Source organism: Ovis aries, chromosome 11 (assembly GCF_016772045.2).
Source record: "Ovis aries strain OAR_USU_Benz2616 breed Rambouillet chromosome 11, ARS-UI_Ramb_v3.0, whole genome shotgun sequence".
NCBI lineage: Eukaryota > Metazoa > Chordata > Mammalia > Artiodactyla > Bovidae > Ovis > Ovis aries.
This window is the reverse complement of record NC_056064.1, coordinates 42,147,900-42,163,864: the sequence shown is the minus strand read 5'-3', so window position 1 is coordinate 42,163,864 and position 15,965 is coordinate 42,147,900. Positions and strand designations below refer to the sequence as shown.

Sequence of the window (15,965 nt, the reverse complement as noted above, 5' to 3'; positions counted from 1 at the left end):
TAAATCTCAAAATAAATATACCCAGAGGGAGAAGCCAAACCGAGAAAAAAGAGTAATTAAATAAAATTCTAGAAGTGTAAGTAAATCTGTCATGACCGGAAGCAGATCATTGGTTGTCTAGAGACAGGGATGGGTGGAGTGAGGGCCTGGGGAATGGGTTGCATAAGGGAGGTGGGAAACTTGGGGATGAGGGATTGCTGAATACATTCAGTCCCTTGATTGGGCTGGTGTCGCAGGTGTGTGACATCTATCAGACCTCATCAGCTTGTGCATTTTACATATACAGTTTATTATTCATCAATTATACATCAAAGCTGTAATACAAATAAATAATATAAAATAAATAAATATAGGCTACACATGAGGGAAAACTTTCTGATAACGGGGGCTTGATTTAAGTTCTAAAATGTGATATATGGGAGGTTCCCTCGTGGTCTAGTGGTTAAGACTCCAAGCTTTTACTGCTGAGGCCCCAGGTTCAGTCCTTGGTTGGGCCACTAAAGTCCCACAAGCCAAGTGGCCCCCAAAAGACATAAAATGTAATGTATGGAAAGATATCTTCTAAATGGTTTAAAAGTTGGTCCATTTTAATCTATAAACTCCCATGGAATGCACTATCTAACAAGTAGTAGATATTATTAATTCTGAAAGCATATGTGGATATATAGCAATGGAGAAGGACTTCTAAAACAGTACTAAAATAATATTAAAAAGAAAACACAGAAATGGTGCCTATGTAAAAAACGAAATACTCAAAAACATAGTTAAAAGACAAGGAACATGCTGGGAAGAATATTTCCAGCTATATCGATGGGATACTCTGAGTTGCAGGTAACAGTAGACCTTTACAGAAACCCCAGGGTGGCTTCAGTAATAAGGAAATTTGCAACCCAGTATAACTGGAAATGCAAAGTTAGAACAAGTTCCAGGTGGTGAGATCAGTGACTCAATTCCTGTCACCAAGGATCCAGAACTTTCCGTCTCTCTTCTCTGCCACCATAAGAAGCACAGGCATTCTAGGGTTCCTTCTGGGTTGCAGCATGGTTGCTTGTAGTAAAGGCTACGTGTCTCCTTGCTGATGTGCAGCTGAAGCTACAGAATGTAAATCTAGCCTGAGGGAGAATTCCTTCCCCGTCTGATTGAGACAGTGTGGGTCCTGGCCTCACTCCTGGACCAACACTGTGCACATGCTCGGTTCTGTGGGCTTAGTGAGCAGGATTCCCTGGAAGTGGGGATGGGAAAGATACTTGATGGAGTCAAGGTTCTGTTAGGAAGAGGGGAGTAGAGCTTGGGTGGGGAACCAGCTGTGTCTTCTATTTGAGCATGTACAGGGATGTTAGGTTTCACATACACCATGTAATTGAGTCCTCGACAGAAATCCCCAGGAGAACAGCAGTTTTTCCATCCGAGTAAATGATAGGTGTTCAACGTGGACTTTCAAAGAGACTCAGGGCCTGTTTTATTAATGCTGGCTTATGTTCTTAACAGAGACTCCGGGGATGTTGCAGCTCTCAGAGGGTAAGTTCAGCATACAGGCTTCCTTCTGTTCTGTATAATCTAACTTTGTCCCTGGCCATTCGGTCACATACGTGGTTGGTCTTTTCCTCCTGTGATTCAGGTCCCGGAAATTTAACATTCTGGGCACAAACACGAAAGTGATGAACATGGAAGAGTCTAACAATGGCAGCCTCTCAGCAGAGTTCAAGCACTTGGTACATGGGAGAAGCCTGGGCTCCCTTTCTTCAGGGCCTCTGGCAGGGGGCGGGGCTTGGGGAGAGCCTTACCTGACGGAGGATGCTCTTTGCTTTTCTTATAGACCCTGAGAGAGCAGAGATGCGGTAATGGGGGCCGAGCCAATTGTGACGTAAGTTTTGTCGGAGATGGTAGCTGAGCGGGAGAGAAAAAGAGCCTCCATAGGAACTTCCCTGGTGGTTAAGACTCCATGCTTCCAATGCAGAGGGTGTGGGTTTGATCCCTGGTCAGGAAACTAAGATCTCACGTGCCTTGCAGCCGAAAGATTGAAACTTTTATAAAAAGGAAAGAAAAAGAGCCTCCTTACTGCCCAGAAGTAGAGACGCCTACCCGCTGTTTCAGCTGCAGTCACTGCCAGCCAGCGCATGGGTAGTCACACATGCCTTGGAGGAGTTCTGGCTCAGTGCATTTCCTTGATTGTCCGGAGAGTTAGCTCATCTTTAAGGAGTGTAAAGTCCCTTGCCCACACCCATTTGGTAGAAAAGGAGCCTTCCGCCATGCCTGGGACTTTCCAAATTCCCCTTCCAACTTCTGTGCACTGACACGGATTGTCTCAGCTTTTGATGCTCTCTTTTGGTCACTGAGGTGGGATGGGTTTCAACACATCCAAGTTAAACATTTTACCAAAAGAGAAACAGCAAACTCTCTTGTTCTTTACCTACCTTGTTTCTTCTCTGTCTCCCATTGACTCAGATTCTTGGATTCTTAATGTTAAGAATAAACTTAAGGGAATTCCTTGGTGATTCAGTGGTTAAGACTCGGGGCCTTCACTACCATGGGCCTGGGTTCAATTCTTGGTTGGGAAACTAAGATTCCACGAACTATATGGCCCCCCCCCAAAAAGAATAAACTTAAAAAAAGAGAAAGTAAATGTGACCAAGCACTGGTTTTAAATCTTTTTTATATAATTGTGACACCCTATTCTTTTTGTCTCCTGAGCCATTCTTACCCTCTTCTCTAGAATGTAGCGGGCCTTTAAAAAAAAACCAAACTGAATCTATAAGACTTGACAGCAGTTAAAGAGTGAGGTTGTGGCATATTTATTGAGAAAAAAAATGCAAAGTAATTTGAGTAGTATACTAGTATAATTGTTTTTTGGCCATTCATGTCTGCATTACAAAATTCCAGAGGAATGTCTACCACGTGTATTTCTTTTGTAATGAGAGAAAGGACATTTTAAAATATGAATTGGAATTTCTAATAATTCACTGACAGTTCTCGTTCAAAATAGTCGCTATGTTGCTGGTGTATCAGTTGTTACAATCACTTTGAAAAACAACTGGGCATTATGAAAATGAACATACCCTATATACCAGCAGTGCCACTCTCAGGATTTAACAGTAGAGAAATCTTTGCTGGTGCCAGGAGACATACATTTCATGTCCCAATAGCCTAATTGTAAGCCCTAAATGCAACCCATATGTCAACAGCACTAGAGTGGATCAGTGATCTGTGGTATAGGCAGGTGATGGAATACTATACAGCTATGAAAATGGATAAATTGCAGGTGTACACAATTACATAGGTGTGAAAAGCGAGTCACAAAAGAAGGCACAGGGTATACTTCCATATGTATGAGATTCACAACCCCCCCCCCAAATTAAACAACACATACATTGTTTAGAGATATAAATGCAAGAAAACCATAAAGAAGGGCTAGGAAATGACAAACTCAAAAGACAAAATAGCAAGCACTTCTGAGGTAGGAGGCTCAGGGAGGGATGGAGTTGGGAAGGGCACTGAGAGAACCTCCGTGGTGATGGTCTCTGCCTTAAACTGGGGGTGTTCACTCTTGTGCCATTATGCTGTTCCCATTTTATCCATGAGCAGTCGGATCTCCATAGTATCATCATAAAGCCGGTAAGAGATCAGGTTGTAGATGAAAGCACTGGCGAGTCGGAGAGTTGGCAAGACCATGTGCTCCAGTTGTATCCATGGCCACCGGGCGGATTGCACCTCAGGACGGTGTAGTGAAGGCTGCCAGGACTCAATGCCATCCTCTCTGAGGAAAGGCATCCTTCTCATTCTTGTAGGCCTCCCTGATTGTGACCGAGGAGCTGCACCTGATCACCTTTGAGACTGAGGTGTATCACCAAGGCCTCAAGATCGACCTGGAGGTGAGTTCTGCACAGAACTGGGTAGAACTGCCTGCAGGATGGTTCAGGATGAGGCTTCTAGTCAGGGTTTTCACTCCAGAAGGTGGAATGATGACTCTTTACTCAGCACTGTGTTTACATTTGCTTCTTTTTCTCCAAGAATTCGTTAGTATCTTGCCTGAGTGCTTAGAAGATACGTGTCTACTCAGGTTCCAGCAAACTTGATGTAAAAACTTGTATTTAGGAATTGATTATAGCCAACTTTATACAGTTTGGGCAAAATAGTCTTTCAAACAATCGCGGCATTTACCTGCTCTTTCCCCAACTTTCTTGATCTTTAAATTAAAGATACACCTGAAAAAGCAAGAACCCTAGTCTTTGATTCCTGGGACCTCTCTATTAAATGGGCAGATACAGCTTCAGTACAGCAATGTGGGAGACTTGGGTTCGATTCCCCTGGGTTGGGAAGATCCCCTGGAGAAGGGAAAGGCTACCCACTCCAGTATCCTGGCCTGGAGAACTCCATGGACTGTATAGGCCATGGAGTCGCAGAGTTGGACACTACTGAGCAACTTGCACTCTTTTCACAGCTTCAATTCGTGAATGCCTTCCAAGTTTTATAAATGGGGAGTCTGTGGACTGTGAGTCCACTGTGAGGAGTCAGCTTTATAAATTCCTGGTGATACTCAGACAGCCCCTGAGTTCAGCCTACTCTCCACGCTGGGTGTCGAGCTGACCGGGCCCCACCGCTTCCTGAGGGCTGGCAGCAAGTGTACTCCACGACCTCTCCTTTTATTTCGAACCCTGCGAGATGCGGGTGAAGAGGTTTCTGGAGCCTCAAGGGCCCTCTGCCTCCCCAAATCATTGCCCGCTCCCTCCACAGACGCACTCATTGCCAGTGGTGGTGATCTCCAACATCTGTCAGATGCCCAACGCCTGGGCGTCCATCCTATGGTACAACATGCTGACCAACAACCCCAAGGTGAGTCGGGGGCCCGGGTTCTCCGGAGGCTCCTTGGTGCCTCGGGGCTGCCGCCCAGCAGGCGCCACCCTTTCATCTAAAGGAGCGAATGTGTCATTTCCAATAGAACGTGAACTTTTTCACCAAACCCCCGATCGGAACGTGGGATCAAGTGGCCGAGGTGCTGAGCTGGCAGTTCTCCTCTACCACCAAGCGCGGGCTGAGCATCGAGCAGTTGACGACGCTGGCGGAGAAGCTCTTAGGTCAGCCCTTGACCTCTCCTCCCTTTGCTCTCCTTGTAAAAGGAATCTGGCTCGTGGGGCTGTTCATTGAGGAGAGTTGACTGAGCAAGGCGCTGGGCAGAGCACGTGTGCTCCAGCAGGCCCTGGAGTCAGGTCGCAGCGGAGGTTTGCGGCTGGTGATCACTTTTATGAGACGGGAGGCAGATTTCTTTTCTGTTGGTGGCTGTCTCCCTGGGTACTTTGTCCAGCCTTAGGAAGGTATTTTAAATGTATGTTAGAGCTAAAGGCTTGGCATCCCTGTCTGTTTCTTCAAGAAAATGTAGCTTGTTTTTATTTTTTTTTCCTGGAAGAAAAAAGTCTTAGAATGTTTTACGTGCCATCTGTGCTTTGTCCTGCGCTGCCACTAAACATGGGCTACCCAGGTGCCTCAATGGTAAAGAATCCACCTGCCAATGCAGGAGACTTGGATTTGACCCTTGGGTCGGGAAGATCCCCTGGAGGAGGAAATGATAACCCACTCCAGTATTCTTGCCTGGGAAATCCCATGGAAAGGAACCTGGTAGGGCTACAGTCAGACATGACTGAGCGCCTGAACATGCATGACTAAACGTGACCCTGTAACTCAAGCTGTCAGCTTCTTAGTGTGTTCTGCTGATCCCCAGACTGCCACACGAGGCTAGAAAGGGCAGCAAGGACTTGATATATCACCTACCACCTCTGCTGAACAACAACTTAGGGGGCATCAAATGATGGGATTGGGTGTGTGGGAGGGGTGCATATGTATGCACGCAACAGTGGCAACATTCAAATACATGAAGAGCAAGTTTCAGGGCATGTTGTGGGACAGTTGTGTGTGTGTTCTATTTGAAGAAAGATCTGGATTTAAAACTGCAAATCCTATGACTTTTTTTTTTTTTTTTTAATTTCAGGACCTGGTGTGAACTATTCAGGGTGTCAGATCACATGGGCTAAATTTTGCAAAGTAAGCCACCGTGTGAACTCCATCCATGAGGCTGCCTCATAGGAGGAGGAGGGGGCAGGGACACTTAGCTGTGGGGATGTTGTGGAGGGCAGTGGGCCTGAAGGCCCCGGACTCTTGGTCTGGCGGCCAAGAGGACCTGCCTGAGGGTAGATGGGCTTGAGGATTTTGGTGGCACCTCACCCCCTTAAAGGAAGAGCCCAGGGAGGTGGGGAACTGAGCTTTCCCATTACTCTTTTCTCCAGGAAAACATGGCTGGCAAGGGCTTCTCCTTCTGGGTCTGGCTGGACAACATCATTGACCTGGTGAAAAAGTACATCCTGGCCCTTTGGAACGAAGGGTAGGTTGGAACTCTTGTGTCTGACAGAACACACAGGGGTGACAAGTCCCCTACTCTGCCAGCAGGCTGGCTGCATACCAGAGGTCCCTCAGCCCCAACCTTGCTGTTGCTCCTCTCTGTCTCCAGGTATATAATGGGCTTCATCAGCAAGGAGAGGGAACGGGCCATCTTGAGCACTAAGCCCCCAGGCACCTTCCTGTTGAGATTCAGTGAAAGCAGCAAAGAAGGAGGAGTCACCTTCACCTGGGTGGAGAAGGACATCAGCGGTAAGCTTAGCGATTCCGCACCCCAACTGGTGGCCAGCACGGCTGTGGCTGGCCTTGGCTGCTGCTAGTTTCAGGCACCTGCTGCCCCCTTGTGGGCGGGGATGGCCTCGCACTCCCCTGCCTCAGACTTGGAAGGTACCCGGTGATCAGTTTTATGAGATGGGAAGACTTGGCTTCTCTAAATTCTTCCAGCTGGAGGATTGGTTTGCCAGTTTTATTTTGCTCCCCGCAAGGGGCTAATCAGTTCAGTTCAGTCGCTCAGTCGTGTCTGACTCTTTGCAACCCCATGAATTGCAGCACACCAGGCCTCCCTGTCCATCACCAACTCCTGGAGTTCACTCAAACTCATGTCCATCGAATCGGTGAGGCCATCCAGCCATCTCATCCTCTGTCATCCCCTCCTCCTCCTCCTCCTGCCCCCAATCCCTCCCAGCATCAGAGTCTTTTCCAATGAGTCAACTCTTCGCATGAGGTGGCCAGAGTACTGGAGTTTCAGCTTTAGCATCATTCCTTCCAAAGAACACCCAGGACTGATCTCCTTCAGAATGGACTGGTTGGATCTCCTTGCAGTCCAAGGGACTCTCAAGAGTCTTCTCCAACACCACAGTTCAAAAGCATCAATTCTTCGGTGCCCAGCCTTCTTCACAGTCCAACTCTCACATCCATACATGACCACTGGAAAAACCATAGCTTTGACTAGACGGACCCTTGTTGGCAAAGTAATATCTCTGCTTTTGAATATGCTATCTAGGTTGTTCATAACTTTCCTTCCAGGGAGTAAGCGTCTTTTAATTTCATGGCTGCAATCACCATCTGCAGTGATTTTAAAGCCCCCCAAAATAAAGTCTGACCCTGTTTCCACTGTTGCCCCATCTGTTTCCCATGAAGTGATGGGACCAGATGCCATGATCTTTGTTTTCTGAATGTTGAGCTTTAAGCCAACTTTTTCACTCTCCTCTTTCACTTTCATCAAGAGGCTTCCATCAGGGGGCTAATATTTGCCTAGAAATTGGTAATTTTTTTTGAAATTTGCTATTTAAATTGTATTCTTCATCTCCTTTCTTACCCACTCTGTTCGTATATCTTATGAAAGTAATTACTCAAGTATGTTACTTGTGGCCCAGCTGAATAGCTTCTCCCGAAGCCAGCTGAACATTTCCACAGCGCCAGACGACTGGGCAGAATATTCAGGGTCTCGAACACTAGGTTGGTATAAGCCTTTCCCCCTCAAGGGAAAATCAATCAGGCAGTCTTCTCTAAGATCACCTGAGTCTTCTCTTCCCATATCCCATGACAGGCAAGACCCAGATCCAGTCAGTGGAACCTTACACCAAACAGCAGCTGAACAACATGTCATTTGCTGAAATCATCATGGGCTATAAGATCATGGATGCCACCAATATCCTGGTGTCTCCGCTGGTCTATCTCTACCCTGACATTCCAAAGGAGGAGGCATTCGGAAAGTACTGTCGGCCGGAGAGCCAGGAGCATCCCGAAGCTGACCCAGGTAGTTGTTGATTTTCCACAACAGCCACTTGGTTCTGGGGAGAAGTGGGAAAGAGTAGGATCCTTGGGGGACAGGTAGGTAAATGCCTGAAGAACCTGGTGATCTTTTTTTTTCTTTCTTTTTAGGGAATTTTCTTTTTATAGTTTTTCTTTCTTTCTTTTTATTTTTGGCTGTGCTGGGTCTTCACTGCTGTATGGGCTTGTCTGTAGTTGGGGCAAGCGGGGGCTACTCTCTACGTGCAGTGCGCCGGCTTCTCGTTGCGGTGGCTTCTCTTGTTGCAGAGCATGGGCTCGAGGCACACAGGATTCAGTGGCTGCAGCAGGTGGGCTCGGTAGTTGCAGTTCCCAGGCTCTAGAGCCACACGCTCAATGGTTGTGGCATACAGGCTTAGTTACTCTGAGGCATATGGAGTTTTCCTGGACCAGGGATCAAACCTGTGTCTCCTGCGTTGGCAGGCAGATTCTTTACCACTGAGCCACCAGGAAAGCCTAGTCTGGTGATCTTTATTCCTCTTTCTGGGAAAGAACTTTATAGTGAGTGCCTTTAGGGGCAGCTGATGGGGTTAGAGAGAGGAGAGGAATCAGTCACCAGGCTCTGCCCCACTAGAGGCACCGGTCTAAAGGGGAAAACAGCTCACACATACCCAGACATACCGAAGACACTACGAAGAGAAACCGAGGGCGGAATTCTCTAGAAACAGGATGCCCAGACAGCACAGCACTTCTTGCAAAGCATATGCTGGAAGGTTTGCGACTCAGACTTCAGTCTAGAGTGCTTCCTTTCCCCATCACTGAACAATGTAAGCAGCCCAAGTGGGATGAAGAAAGGCTTTCTGGAGGAAATGAGTGTTAGCCACGCTGGACCCTGGTTTAAGAGAGATTCTCAGGAGAGAGGAGACTGAAGGGGAAGACGGTAACTGGTGGGAGGGGCCTAGGCTTGGTGCTTTGAATGTGCAGCTGCTGAAACTCAGATGTTCTTTTAGTGTACTCGAGCCCATGTGCTTATGTAAGTTACACATGCGTTTTTTTCATACTAAACCCTCGCTTTCTGGTGCCATCACCAGCATGGAGGCTGGAGCCTTCTAGCCTGTTCCCATGGGTGTTTGGGCTCAGACTCGTGGTTCTCTGGCCAGATCCTGAGAAGGAGACTGGAATTTGCCATCCTTTGTTTTTACTGAACTTTCCTTAATCATAGAGCCAGCAAGGGTTTAAACCGATTCTTTGAGTTAGCCTCCCTACCCTAACAGCTTTGGGAAAAAACCTGTGTTTTGAACAAATAGTTCCCCCACACAAACCCACCAGCTCCCTTCACAGTCTTTTCACAGTAATTCCCTGTGAGGGACTTCTGGGGGCAAGCAGATCGAGACTTGGAAGAGGGAGTTGGGGCTCACTGGCAACTGACTTTCCTTTCTCCTTTGTTCTGGGTTGAGTCTTGGTCACACTCTAAGCGAGCATAACTCTCATTTCCTGTCTGCTACTTATCTCTCTTTCCACGTTGTGCTTCGGTTGGGAGATCTGTTTATCAGCCCCCGTCACACTGCCCTGTTCCTTCTGCAGAAGGCAATTAGGTCCAAGTGCTGGGCCCTCGACTCATTTCGCCTTCAAGGTCCAAGTTCCTGGTGTGAGGCTGCACCCTCCCTCACGCTCCTGTGTGAGCAGGAGGCCAGACCTTTTCCTGCCTGGGGACCCAGTGTTTCCTCAGGGGCAAGACGCCAGTCATGAGATAGAACTAATTACTCAAGAGCTTTGTCTGTCTCCTGGGGCAGCAGGAGCCTGGTGATGGCGTCAGGGGCTGTGGGGGAGGCCGGTGGGTGACCTGTGGGTTCCTCCAGAGTGGAGTAGCTGACCATTTCCTCTCTGTTCCCATCCTGAAGGTTTTATTGTCTCGAGGAGATGGCTTATCTTCCCAGGACTCTTCCCTCCTCCTTTCTTAGAAGCTCACATTATTTCCTCATGGCTTGAGGGAAAGATTCCTCTGTAGAAATGACAGATCTCTTATCTTACAAATTAGATGAAGTACATTTACAACTTTGCACAGAGCTATAGATCAACTTTTAATCTTCATTCTCCTTTGCTTCTACTGTGGCATCTCAGAGCTGTTTTTCTCAGCAACACTGATCACTTGGGAGAATTAAAACCCTTTTGTGTCTGGGAGTCAGCTGGAGTCAGCTCCCCTCAAGCCTGGGCCCAAATGGATTTATAAGATAGCAGAACCCTGCCTTAGTAGGGTTCTTTGGATTCTGTACTGAGTTAATCTATTTCTTGGCCCCAAATAAACTCCGATGGCAGTGCCCTTTCTCAGATTATCATTCTTTCTGATCCCTCAGTTTCTCTGCAAGCCCCAAGCTTTCCAGCCGTGTTTTTCCTGGCCCACCCCACCCTTCCTAAGTGATCTGTTCACCTGAATCCCCCAAATTCCATGCCAGTGTCTCTGGGGCCCCTTGACCTCTTGGTATAAGCATTTAGCAGTTAAAATTCTTAAATCTTCATGTTTCTAACTATAGAAGAAGAATCACAAATGACAAAGATGGGCCCCTCCATCCTCCTCCTCCCTCTCATTTTATTATTATCTTGTAAATATAGTTGATTAAAAAAATTTTTTTAATTAACTTTTGGGGGCCACCCCACACTGTATTTGGGATTTTAGTTGCCCGATTAGGGATGGAACCCAAACTCGCTGCACTGGAAGCGTGTTTTGAAGATGTAACGAAGCCCTAGCCTTCTCAGTCCAAAGCCAGTTCTACTACACCGGAGACATTCTCCCCACGGAGAGGCTCTTCTCTGTGATGTAGCTATCTAATGGGGGTTACTAATACCCTCACTGAAAGATGTAACAGGCAGATCAGTGCTAATGGGAACAGAAGGTGTCACCCTCAGCTTTGGAACTGCATTAGCCACTTCTGTGTTTTCATAAAGACCCCATGACTTTGGTGTTTGAGCAGGACGAGGTGCCCGACTGGGTGGGCTCAGGCCTGCCTGTGGGGAACTCATCCAGGAGATACAACCAGGCTAGGCTACAATCCTCAGTCCACATACAAGCAGTGAAACTCTTCACCCTCATCTAGGGGAAGAATGAACACCAGGCTGGCACTCGTCTGAGCTCGAGTGAGTCTGCTGAAAAGCTTTAGGGAAAGAACCGAGCTTCCAGCTGCAAGCGCTGGAACATGCGTCTATAGTGAAGGGGAGGGCAGCCCAGTGGGAGATGGAGGTTCCTTCAGACTGTCTCTGCTCAGGGATTGAGTGAGTTTCACATTGGCCCTGGGGAGGCAGCCAGCTTCCCCCTGTCCAGGACCCAGAGTCACAGTCACTAAGGCGGAGTTTTCTTCTCCCCAGGTGCTGCCCCATACCTGAAGACCAAGTTCATCTGTGTGACACCGTAAGTGGCTTCCCTCCCCGATTTTGCCTCCATCTCTAATGTCCTCAGTTATCCCTGGGGACGGACACTGGGTGAGAGGCCTCTCGTGAAGCAGGGTTGGAGCCCTCTGAGGATGTTCGGTACTCATTTAAACTCACAGTGACCTCGTGTGTTTAAAAAGCTTGAGCTTTTATTTTTTTTCTGTTGGAGACCAGAGTTTGATGGCTTGTGTGTGTGTGTTCTGTTCTTTTTTTTTTCCTCCATTGTGTCTTGTCAACCCGACCCTTCCCCCTCCTGCTGCTCCCCCTTTCCTACAGAACGACCTGCAGCAATACCATTGACCTGCCGATGTCCCCCCGCACTTTAGATTCATTGATGCAGTTTGGAAATAATGGTGAAGCTGCTGAACCCTCAGCAGGAGGGCAGTTTGGTGAGTATCCGGTTGCTGGACTGTCCCCCTGAGCTGATGCTCCCGTGTACAGAAACAACCGAGGGGCACCCAGATGGGCAGAAGTTCTCAAGCAGCACTTGCCTATAGAAATACACACCTCGTGCCAGTGTAAATTTTCTAGGAGCCAGGTTAAAAGCAGTGAAAAGGAACAGGTGAGGTTAATTTTACAAATATATTTTCTTTAGCCCAACAAATCCAAAATAGTAGCATTTCTGTGTATCAGTAAAATAGGAATGTACGACATCCCTGGTGGTCCAGGGGTTAGGACTTTGAGCTTCCAGTGCAGGGAGCCTGGGTTCGACCCTTGGTCAGGGAACTAAGATCCTGTAAGCCAGTTGGCTCCCATAATATTAAAAATAAACTATGTATATTATGATTAAAACATTAAAAGTATGTAGATACAACTACTATATGACCCAGCAGTCCCCCTGCTGGACACATACCCTGCTGCTGCTGCTGTTGCTAAGTGGCTTTAGTCGTGTCTGACTCTGTGGGACCCCATAGACGGCAGCCCACCAGGCTCCACCGTCCCTGGGATTCTCCAGGCAAGAACACTGGAGTGGGTTGCCATTGCCTTCCCGCATATACCCTGAGAAAACCGTAATTTAAAAAGACACTTGTACCCCAGTGTTTGTAGCAGCACTATTTACAATAGCCAGGACATGGAAGCAACCCTAGATGTCCATAAGCATTTGGACGGATAAAGAAGCTGTGGTTTGTACACAAGTACATACATATATATGTGAATGCACTGGACTCACCCAGAAAAAAGAATGCATCTGAGTCAATTCTAGTGAGGTCGATAAATCTAGAGCCTGTTATACAGAATGAAGAAAGTCAGAGAAAAACAAGTTTTGTATATTAACATGAATATAATTTCATATACATGGAATCTAGAAAAACAGTACTGATGAACCTATTTGCAGGGCAGACATACAGAACAGACTTTGGACACAGCGGGGGAAGGGGAGAGTGGGATGAACTGAGAGAGTGGCATTGCCATACATCCTTTACCACGTGTAAAGTAGATAGCAAGGGGGCAACTGCTGTATGGGCACAGGGAACTGAGTCTGGAGCTCTGCGACAGCCGAGAGGGGTGGGTGCCCTTTCAGAAGGCAAGACCCCGTAGGAAGGAGAGAGAATGTGGATTCTCTGCCCCTTCTTGGATGACTGAGGGGCAGGGGCAGGAGACTGGACGGCAGTGGTGGTCTGAGCCCCATGCCCCAGAAAGCTAGGGCTGTGTGCCCTGCCTGCTGTGGGGCCCAGGCGATTGAACCGGCTCTCCCCGTGTATGTCCCCCTCTGCCAGAGTCCCTCACGTTCGACATGGAGCTGACCTCGGAGTGCGCTACCTCCCCCATGTGAGGAGCCGAGGACGGAGGCTGCAGAGAGATGACGGATGCGCCAACCCATGTCCCACCAGCCCTTACACAGCCCAAGCCCAGATCAACTCAGCTCCCAGCTTTGCGGTTCCAGATTTTTTTTTTTTTTTCATCTCTCACTTTAGCTATCTGTCAGCAATCTGGGCACTTTTTAAAAATAGAGAAATGAATGAATGTGGGTGATATCCTTTTATCTACATGCAAATAAGAATACGCACTCCTTGACTGTGATCAGGGGATGTGGAAGGGGCGGTGAGAGGGAGAAAGAGGAAACATCTTTTTTTGTCCTCCTCCCCCGCCCCCGGCCCCCTCTCAGCAGCTTGTTGTCGTTGTGAGTCAAGTGCCTCCTGGTGCCAGCTGCATCCTTCTGCCTATTCTATAAGCTGATGCCACGGGCTGCCTGTCGCTGCATCCTCCCGGCACCACACTTTCAACCTTGCTAACGTCCAGATAGATGCTAGGACTTTCAAAGCCCCTAGGTTTCTTTTTAATCTTAAGTAATTTTTTTTTAAGGGCAAAAGACACTGACTGTTTTGGCATAGCTTCCTCTGTATTTAAGAAAGTTAATTTCCTCCTTGGTGCTTCAGATATTCAGCTTTCTTCAGGCCGATAATTTATATAATCCCTGACATGAATTTTAGATCCAACCCTTAAAAGATATCTTCTGAAGATGCCTTTGGTTTGAAATAGGAAGGTTGAAGGAGACCCTAAATATTTTAGACTTTTTTTTTTAAATAAAGTTTTTATTTTCCCCTTTAGCATGTTGGCCTGTTTGTAGGTAAGGCTGGGCAGAGGGGCACATACAACCTGATCTCTCTTTCTCCCTGGGCTTCTCCTGTTGCCAGGTGTGTGGGGGGTGTCTTAGAAGGAACGGGACAATTCTTCCTTTTCCCATTGACCTGAGCCCCTCTACTGGGTGGCTCCTTCCAGTGTCTAAAGATCCCTTATCCTGTTTGCTTTACGCACCTGGTCTTGGGACCTTTCCGGATAAGAGGGAGACACTTACAGGTTGAACGTGAGTCAGAGTACAGACCCCCAGGCAAGGGTCTAGTTGAGCTCAGGGAATATGGTTCTTATCCCAGTTTCTTGGAGATTTCCTGCTGCACCTGTAGTCGCTTCTTCAGTCTGTCAAGCCAGGGGCAAAGGCTTAGTGATAAGCTCGGGGTCCGTCAGTTGTGTGAGGGAATGTACAGTCCCACCTCCCCCAGCACTGGTGACTGTCTCCTCCCCGTAGGGGCCCCGCAATTAGGCAGAGCAACTGCATGTACTGTGCATCTCAGAACACAGGTAGCATGTGGGATGGTCTCTGATACAGGGCCTCTCAGACCAAGAAGCACGGCTAGATTGGGTCGGCTACAGCCACCTTGTCTCAGTTGACCAGAGTTTCTAGGGATGCTGTGCGTTACACCCAAATTCGCCAATTTTTGAAGGGGATAAGACCTTCTCTCCAAGACAAACAGGGATTGACAGGTAATGCAGAGAGATTCTCCTCCAACTCTCTAGATGGAAATAAACTTAACATGAGGGACCTGGGGCAAGAACCCTGGCTTTGCTGGAGCAGAAATCGTAAAATCCGTGGCTCTTAGGTCATGTGAGTATCTGGTTTTAACCTTGATATTAGCAAAAGCCCTGAGAGGAGCTGAGACCCTCCCTTAAAGAACCCCATCCTCCAAGACCTGCCTGCATTCTCTCTGCCAGCCCCCTGTCCAGCCAAGGGATTCCCAAGGATGCCTAACCTACCCACAGGGTGGTTTGTGAGATGCTCTCCTAGCCACTGCATTCAAATTCCAATGTATACTTACTTAATAGTGTAAAAATTTATATTATTATGTTGTGGGGTTTTTTTTTTTTTTTTTTGTATATTGCTGTATCTACTTTAACTTTCAGAAATAAAAGTTATATAGCAACCCTCCCATAGCATGGCAGTTCTGTGTCTGGCTGGGGGCTGGGTGGGGAGGGGAGCCCCTCTTCCCCTGCTTCAGTTCTGAGGGGCCTCATAGGCTGAGCATGGGTCTTGCAAGATGGTGGCTACCCCATTCCTGAGCTGGTGGTCTTAACTTCTCATGCTGGAGCTGATGGGGCCCACCTCTGGAGCACGGAGCATCTCCCCCGCACCCCATCTTAAATTAGCTACAGCCTCTAGCTCAGGGGTACCTGGGGGAGCCAGGGGTCCTACTCCTGGTGCACAAAGGCTGCAGAGTGAGGCCTCCTGTCTCCCCCTTCCTACCTCCCTCCTCTCCGCGCACGCCCTCCCTCCCTTCCGGGGCCTTCACAAGCCGTGGTGTCCTGTCTGGGGTCAGATAAGCCACCTCAGGGGGTTGGGGGGCAGACACTCCCACCCCCTAGGCCTCTTCTTCCACAGTTGGTTCCATTATCACTTTCTCTTCAGTTCGCTCCATGGGGACGATCGTCAACACTCAACGGGCCTTGGCTATGGGCCCCGGGCCGTGGGCGGTGATAACTCACAGACGGAGGCGGCCACTGGCCTGGCTCCCCCGCCCCCGGCGCCGAGCACCATGGAGACGAGCGGGTGCGGGAGATACGCGCCGCCTCCCCCGGTAGAGATGCGGCTGCAGATTAGATGCGGTCGGCTGCCTCCCCTCCCGCCCACCCCCGCCAGCCCCGCACCAGGCTCC

General features: G+C 48.3%; 1 protein-coding gene across 16 annotated transcripts in view; it reads left to right on the top strand.

Moving 5' to 3' along the window:
* Positions 1-15,244, top strand: part of STAT3 (signal transducer and activator of transcription 3) — a 75,063-nt gene extending 59,819 nt beyond the window's left edge. For 4 of the 16 annotated variants that reach the window (XM_060395620.1, XM_060395617.1, XM_060395618.1 and 1 more), the window contains 10 exons: positions 1,489-1,518; positions 1,619-1,712; positions 1,817-1,864; positions 3,786-3,869; positions 4,732-4,830; positions 4,937-5,072; positions 5,981-6,033; positions 6,276-6,370; positions 6,497-6,636; positions 6,934-7,842. In XM_060395620.1, the coding sequence (XP_060251603.1) occupies positions 1,489-1,518; positions 1,619-1,712; positions 1,817-1,864; positions 3,786-3,869; positions 4,732-4,830; positions 4,937-5,072; positions 5,981-6,033; positions 6,276-6,370; positions 6,497-6,636; positions 6,934-7,559 (1,405 nt within the window). In that variant the 3' untranslated portion in view covers positions 7,560-7,842. Of the gene's footprint in view, positions 1-1,488; positions 1,519-1,618; positions 1,713-1,816; positions 1,865-3,785; positions 3,870-4,731; positions 4,831-4,936; positions 5,073-5,980; positions 6,034-6,275; positions 6,371-6,496; positions 6,637-6,933; positions 7,843-7,933; positions 8,147-11,475; positions 11,519-11,814; positions 11,928-13,256 lie in introns of those variants that run through there. The other 12 variants (XM_060395625.1, XM_015098787.4, XM_042255963.2 and 9 more) reach the window with 8 other exon arrangements.
* The last annotated feature ends 721 nt before the right edge of the window (positions 15,245-15,965 follow it).